This window comes from Corvus brachyrhynchos, unplaced genomic scaffold (genome assembly GCF_000691975.1).
Source record: "Corvus brachyrhynchos isolate BGI_N302 unplaced genomic scaffold, ASM69197v1 scaffold61, whole genome shotgun sequence".
Classification (NCBI taxonomy): Eukaryota; Metazoa; Chordata; class Aves; order Passeriformes; family Corvidae; genus Corvus; species Corvus brachyrhynchos.
Window position 1 is genome coordinate 1327559 of NW_008236478.1, and position 7989 is coordinate 1335547.

The following is a 7989-nucleotide window of genomic DNA, read 5'->3' on the forward strand; positions in this document are numbered from 1 at the left end:
CTGCGGACCTATCTGAGCCCAGCTTTAACATGTGCAGCAGGGAGGTTCGCACCCACCCTGCGCTTCGGGACTCTATTGGCAGCACGCACCAAGCAAGAGCGGTCGGAACATCCTCCTCTTCCATCCTTCGCAGGACGCGAACCAGGGACGGTGCCGTGCTGCTTCTCTGCTGAGAGGAAGCACCGACAGCAGCTGCTGAGGACACCCAGCGCCGGTGCGCTCTGTGTCAGCCTTCAGACACAGCTGCGGGCGAGTGGAGAGCACAAGCCATGATGGTGATGGGGGCTAAAGTCTGGCCTTGAGTAAGAAAAGTGCAAGGAAGAGAGTATTTAGATAACCAGGATTTTTTCAGATCCTCTCGGTGTGGTGAACCTCACACAAAGTAATCCCAGAATTAGTCGTTGTTATCTACAAGAATTCCCGAGGAATTTCCCCCTCTTCAAAATGGGGACTGGGGCCAAAAGCCAGGAACTGCTCACAGTTAAATCCCCCCTCAAAAAACCCATTAAAAAACAAAAAAACAAACAAGAAAACCAAAACAAACAAAAAACCCCACAACAACAACAACAATGAAAAACCCCAACCAAACAAAAAAAACCCAAAACAAAACACCAAAAATCCTGGATCAAATAATCTCACTATGTGTAACACTGGAGATGAGCAGGAGCTATATGGACACATCAAGAACAGAATCTGGTCAAAATAATCCAATTTTCCTCTCTGACAGGGTAAGGGCATGGTGACAGAGAGCCTTGGCTGCCAGTCAAGCGGCTTTTAAGGGTGATCTAGATGGGATGTTGGGTAGGTACAAAACCCATTGGATAATTATACCCAGAGAGTTATCCACAGTTCACTGTGGAAAAGGAAGGGGTCTGTTGAGTGAAATTCAGGGACATCTGTTGTGGGTCCGTTTTTGCTCAGCACTTCCATTAATGATCTGGATGATGGAGGAGAATGTGCACTTGCTAAATCTGCAGATTGGGAAGTATCCAGTGACAAAGTTATTTGCCTAACAGGTCTCCAGAATAAGCACGATCCTGCTAAAAATCACATGCTTGGGGTTGCAGTGTCAGCAAGATATATCTGGGGGGGGTACTGGGGGCTTTTGAGAGAGAGGAGTACTGGGTAAGGCCTGTAGAACACCTGCTGAGTTTGTGCTGAACCAGAGAGCATGATGTCCAAGCCCTGGCCCTGTGGGGAAGAAGCTGAATGTGGGAGGCTGAACTGGCTTGGCTGCACCAGGAAGGCAGGTGACATTTGTCAGACAGGGGACATCTCCCAGAGTGCTCTGCTGCCAACTTGCTCGATTAATTATTTGCTGTGGGCCATCTCTGTTTTCTGTAGATTTTAAGGCTTTCCCAGTGGTTGTGTCAGTTGTTAGGTACCATTGTACAAAGTGCTCTCAGCTCACAGCTGGTGTGTGGTTTGCCATCTGGTCTGGTGCAATACCTCTAGCTTCAGAAACAGACCCCATCCAGCATGGGAAGGGAAAACTTGAGCCAACTAGCCAGGCTCCAGAGCCACTGGCCACAGGTACCAGTTACCCGGTGTGGGTACTGAGTCTGTCCTGTTTAGGAGGTCTGGAGTAATGTTAATTGAAATGACTGCATGAAAAACCTAAGGCTGAAAAATCAGGACCTAAACTAGGTCTTGACTTTTCCCCACCAGCTCCCAGAGGAGATAATGAGAACCATGTGCTGGAGCTGGCCTTCTGCTCGGCATAGTTGGTCATATCTTTCATCCACTGAGTCCTGCAACAGTCAGCAGCAGCCAGTCTTGTACTGCTCCCCCCAGCCAAACATAATTTTCTCTGTGAGACAAGTAGAGGATCTTCACAAGCGTCAGAGCAGCATAGAGAACCACCAAGCACAGGGTGGAGGGGCAGTGTGTGTGGAAAAGGAGGAGAGGAAAGACCAGGTGTGTAAAGAGTTCAACTCTTCATCAAGGCAGTAGGAGAGGATTGTGGCACCCCCTGTCTTGGGTTACCAGGGGGAGAAGGTGAACTCAGCTATGAGTTGGGCTCAGTGGAGGAGAGGGTATTAGAGAGAAATATTAGGCTCTTCTTTCTTCCCAGAGATGGAAGAGTCGCGTCAGAGAAGGGAGTTAAGCACAGTAGCACCAAGATGAGGTGTGTATTTGGTGGAAAGGCTGCTGGATGGCAGCTCCAGCACAGAATGGAAATTAACCACTGAATCTACTTCAACAGCACTGGTGCCCAGCAGCAAGGTAGGATCCAGGTTACAATGAAAGATATGGTCTGGGATGCACTGTGTCTATGTTTTAAATGTTTGCACTTGATCTTTGAACCCTTCCACTGGTAGCTGTTTCAGTGCAGGATATCTTGGCTCCCTCATTTTGGATTAGCTCAGAGCAAAAAATAATTTGTAACAGTGAGGGTGGGCTGACTCCTGCAACTGCTTTCAGCATCTGCTCATGAATACCTTCAGTAGCAACTGCTCCCTGTGGAAGACGCTTTGGCAAAGACTGAGCAGTTTATATGCTTGGTTTGTGAGTGACCTCTTACTGTGTCCTAGTGAGGATCCATTCTTAGCAAAGAACTTGCTTTCTCTCTGCATGCTGATGATATTGCAGAACATGGGTTATGCCAGATTTGCCTGTCCTATTCTTCCTGGTAGGAGAGTTTGTTGTGAAGATATCTTGGGGCTGCTTTTTCTATCTAAAGAGGAAAGTAAAATATCGGAATTGTGTTTTCCCCTTGAAGTTTGTGCTTGATGAAGGGAAAGGTGATTGTACTGGGTAGAGATGTCCTGCTCCCCTGCTGCATGTGAAGCTTCCTTGGGCTCTTGGAGGGAGCAGCTGCCTCCCTCTGCATTGTGAAGCAGGAGCTTTTCTGGGTGCCTGTATAGCTTGAGAGGACCACCTCTGTTTTACAGCTTTCCCAACAGAAACTGAGCAGGGCAGGTTGCTGCATCTGGCCTCTCCCCTGGGGGCCATTGCTCAGTTCGAGAGTGCTTGGGGGGATTCCCCTGCCCTGGGCTGTGGGAGCCCAAAGGCACTGGCCTCATCCAGCACAGTGGGGAAGCCTGAGCCAGAAGAAGCTCAACCTTCCTGCTGCACTGGGTGCATGCAGACAGGGAGCAGGGTGGGGACTTGTTTTCCTCTTCCTACTGTGTGTATGGGCTTTTGTTGTTCTGAGGAGCCAGGTATTTGATTTGTAAGTGAGGAACATGGACTACTCTTCCAAACCTCAGCCCCTGGTCCAACTTGGACTGTCTCATGCTGGTGCTTCTAAGGATGCTCACCCTTGCCTGGGCTGCTGGCACTTGATTTCAGAATCTTCAGATGAAGGTCCATGCTCTCAATAACCACACAAGCAGAAGCTTAAAGGATTTGTGCCAACTTTTATTATCTTTTTTTGGAAATGGGATTTGGGGAAGGGAAGGAGATGTGCAAGGAGGAGCTGATTGTTGCAAATGGGGATATTTGGGGGGTATGCTGGCAGCAGTGTGTCTGACTGAAATGACTGAAGCAGTAAAGCATGACAGCCAGGACACTGCCTCAGTGGGTGTGCTTCCTTTACAGGGTTTTTGGTTTTGAGGTCTACTTTGTAGGTTATTTCACATACAAAACAAGAAAGCATATTTTAATGTCTCTATATGTATTTGTATATATATAGGATAGATATATATATATACACACACATATTTTATATTCTTACAACCCCCAGCTCCTAAAGGTGTCAAGTCTGAAGGGCCATGTATATATATGCATTATAAAGAGATGCTAATTGACTGAGACAAGGCTTCCTTACTGGCTGCATGATAAATAAATGGGCAAGGTATCTTTCATCAAAATCTTGCACATGTGCAGAGAAAATGGTTCAGCCAAGCACCAAGTAGCACCCTCCCCAAGCTGTCCTGTCTCTGGCTATTTCCTGCAGGGGTGGTGTGCGGCTGCCCATGCTGTCCCAGGGATTTGGGGAGCTCACCCCTGTGGGGCTTGGAGGGGCAGATTGAAACATACTTGGTTGTGCTGCCCATGGGTCAGGCACCCTGCATGTTTGGCCTCCTACTTCCCCATGGGGCTTCCAGTAGACTGTTTAAGTTTATTTTACCATGGAGGAGAAGGTTTGGTGGGCAAGAAGGGAAGGGGTTTTGAAGGGGAAACTCAGTCAAAATTCACCATACAATAGACAAATCTTCATAAAGGTTCGTCTGCCTGCTCATTCTTTTCTCTCTCTCTCTCTCTCCCTCTCCCTCTTACGCTCTCATGTTCACTCTCATTCTCTGCAGGACGTATGCTGTTGTAGGGCTAAAGGTCTCCTTTTGTCAGGCTAAGGTCAAGTCCTGGTTGGCAGAGGGCAGCCCTTCATACAGGCCTGTCCACAGCGTACTGGCAAGGGCTCAGGTTGGAAGCTGCCGTCTGCACTGCCGGGTAGGTGAAGTTGGCATGCTGCTTGGCCTTCAGCCGCAGGCTGGCCAGGCTGGAGTTGCACGTGTCCCTGTACATGTAGGGGCTGGCTGTTGAGGCGTAAGGACAGGCACTGGATGAGACAGCAGAGTTGAGGCTTGGGCTGTTCAGGTTATTGATGTTTCCCAGGTTGTTGAGGCTAGAGGCCGGTACTCCGGTCACCGCAGAAGGGACCATGGATGAAGGCATGGTCATTGAGGTGATGGAACTGGGCGGGGAGAACATGGGCTGGGAGGAGAGGGGACTGACGTTCATGGAGTTGAAGAATGGGAAGCTCTTGGCCGAGAGCGGACTGCTGGCAAGCCCCTTGGTGGCCCAGTTGTTGTAGGAATAGCTGGAATACATGTCATCGTAAGGCTGCATCAGTCCATTGAACTGGGCTCCGAAGCTGTTCTTGCACAATTCGGCCTGTTGGTTCCTCTCTCGTTTCCTCCACTTAGCTCTGCGGTTTTTGAACCAGACCTGCAAGAGAGAGAGAAGGAGGGCATGGAAATTGCTCTGGCTGTCCTTGCAAGGGGCCTTGCCCTGGTTTCTTTGCCCAGCAATTCAAGAGCTGTTGAAGAGCTGGCGATCCTCCCAGGGAGATGGGAGGCTGAGCATCAGGAAAGAGCTGCAGCAAGATGTCTAGGCTTCAGGGTCATCTCCCCGCAGGAATCACCAGGGGGTCCTCAGCCAACAAACAAAAACCCAAACCACTGCCATTTCACAACACACAGAATAACCCACCTCACTCAACAAACAGATGCCCCTTATACGGGAAAAAGAGAAAAATTCTTGCTGTTATTTCCAAGTGACCACAGCCAGGAGGAGGGGTTGGGGTTGTGTGACTTGGGAGCAAAGTATTTGGGGGATGTGGCTTGAGAGCTGCTGAACAAAGGAAATAACTTCTCTTGGTTTGACTTTACCTCAGGACTGCTTGGGGTGGGGTGTTTTAAGTCTGTCTTCTAACAGGAAAATCTGTTAGTATTAGAGGGGCTCAAACAATATAACTTCCTAGAGCATGGAAGCTGCTGGAAGGCTATTCATGGTGCTGCTAACTCGTATTTCTAGTAGCAGAGAGAAGCTCTCACTCCAGCTGGAGCCCTGCCACACCACGCCTGTGACTGCACAGTGGTTTGGGAATCCAAAAAGGTGCCCTCCAGCAAGGCTAAGGCTGGGGAATGATGCTACTGCAAGGAAGGGGTCTGCTGGAATGAGGCAGACAGCTCGTGGGGCTCTGTGGGGCAGAGCCTGGGCTTTGTATGTATCTGTGTAATTGCAAGGTGGCCCTGGATGGGGAAGGCACCACCAGCATGGGGTATATGTGTGTCGGGATGTGTCAAATCTCAAGTGCAGACCCTGGTGAGGTGTTTCCGAGACAGGGAAATTTTCTAGTGCTCCAAATTCCTTCCTTGGTTTGGGGACAGCTTGGTCATGCTTCACAGCATGCATCACAAGCTCAGGTCAAGGAAGGTGGAAGGGCTGCAGTCCTACCCGGACTCGTGCCTCTGTCAGGTTGGTCCAGACTGCAATCTCCTCCCTGGTGCTCATGTCTGGATAACGGTTTCTCTGGAAAGTGGCTTCCAGCTCTTGGAGCTGCTGGCTGGTGAAGTGCGTCCTCTGCCTCCGCTGCTTCTTTTTGAGCGAGCCGTCTTCGGGGTTGGAGTCGTCCGTCTGGTTTTGCTGGGACTTCTCAGTGTCTGTGTGAGAGACAGAAAGATGGGAGAGATCCCCTGAATTAACTTGTGGGCTTGGATGCACTTGGGGAGCCTATCCTTGGGGCAACCAGTGCATGCTCAGTGAGATCCCCCTCCACTGTAGCCACCAGGAGTGGTCCCATCTCCCTCCCTTGTCCTTGCAAGCAGGCATCCATCCAGCACCAAAACCAATGGCCCCTTCACGCAGCAGAGTTTGCCTTTGTTTAACTGCCGTAATAGATGTTAGCTTCCAAGTGACTGGTTTTAGATTTTCCAAACTTCCAATACTCGTTTTTCATTTGTCACAGTTCACATGGGGGATAGTGGCAGAACTTACCCAGACCAGTAAGAAGGTTCTTACTCTGCTTAAAACTTTCTGCCTTAAGGTGTCCTTTAGAAAAACTGAACGGAAATTGACACTTATGACACAGCAAAAGATCCAGTAGCGTTTCTGTGGACAAGTCATGGGAAAAGGCAAATTGATAGCAAGCTGAGGCTCTTCAACTAATTAAACCTGAGGACCACAATTTTTCACTCCCCTTCTTGCTCCTTTACCTTCTCACTTAGGTGCACATGTTTTGATTTTTTTAAAAATAAGAAAAGGCCTCTCTTAGACCATACCATGAAGCACTCCAGCATCTCCCTGTCTTTCTGCCCCTGCCCTTCTCCTGACTCACAGATCCTTCTTCTAGAGGCAGTGTCTCTCATTTCACTGCCCATTAAATGAACATCTCAAAACTCTCCAGTGTTCACACTGGTATCACACTGAAATGTACTGCTCAGCCTCCTTCTGGGCATCAAGTCCATGTCTGCATGCTGAGCTTTTGGCTGTTGTGGGTGGAGGTGGCAGCCAGCTGCTTCCCTGTGCCACAGCCCTTTTTGGGGGCTGTGCAAATCCAAGCAGGCAAAATGCAAATAGAGGCAGAATGCACATACAAATATCTTCCATTCAGTTGTCCTCCACAGAGTGCCCAACTGCTCATATGTGACATTTTCTTTTATGATGGAAGAAAGCTATAGCTTGTGTTTAATTCTGCTGGGAATCAAGACAAGTCACCATAGAGGAAAAGTAATAATTTCTGATGTTCAACTCCTCCTTCCTTTGATCTAGAAGCCAGGTGAAGCTTTTTTCATTTTCATTTCCAAATGAAAATCAGGTCTTCAGCAGGGAGTGGAGGTGTTCTTTTACAATGGGAAATAGTCTGCTAAACTAAATAGAAATTTTTGCAAATAGCTCCCAAACTGTTCCACTTGGAAGAAGTACCTTTACAAAAATCCTGGCATCGCTCTGCTAAAATTGAAATTTTTGTTTGGTTGCAGTTCTTTGAGTGGAAGCTAGCTTAAAAGGCTTCAAAGTCCAGAAAAATCTCAACATGAAGGTGTCTGGTGCAGCCCCTTAATGAGGAGGAAGGAAAGGAGACAGCAGCCTGGAATACAGTTGAGTCAGTGAAAAAAGGGATTCCTCAAGTCAAATGGATGTGCTCCGGAATAATAGGCTCTGTCTTTTCCATTTAATTTTTATGGGGCATGAGGGAGGCTTAAAAGCATCTGAGCCCCAACAGAGAAGAGACTCTGCTGCAGGGCAGTGCTGTGCCAACAGCAGGTGCTTTAGCAGACCCCAGACCTGGAAGATGCTCCTGTCTCAGGAACTTGGTACCACTACCCTGCTCATATGACAGCCTGTTAATTTACAAATATTTTCCTACTGTTCCTGGAAAACCTTCCTTGTACTTGCCTTTCTCCAAAGGGAGCAGTGCTGGAGTCGTAGAATGCATTTGCAGGAGAGGTGCTCGCTCTCCATGGAGGAAACCCTGGGTGTGGTCAGTGGTTTGCTCCCCACCAGCCACCTCTGCTTCTGTAACCCGTCTGATGCTATCCACCA

General features: G+C 48.7%; 1 protein-coding gene across 1 annotated transcript in view; it reads right to left on the reverse strand.

The window, feature by feature from the left end:
• Positions 1-3342: 3342 nt before the first annotated feature.
• Positions 3343-7989, reverse strand: part of PITX3 (paired like homeodomain 3) — a 7581-nt gene continuing 2934 nt past the window's right edge. The window contains exons 2-3 of the mRNA XM_008643737.2: positions 5905-6110; positions 3343-4893 (exon numbers count right to left, since the gene is read on the reverse strand). Of these exons, the coding sequence (XP_008641959.1) occupies positions 4330-4893; positions 5905-6110 (770 nt within the window). The 3' untranslated portion in view covers positions 3343-4329. The remainder of the gene's footprint in view (positions 4894-5904; positions 6111-7989) is intronic.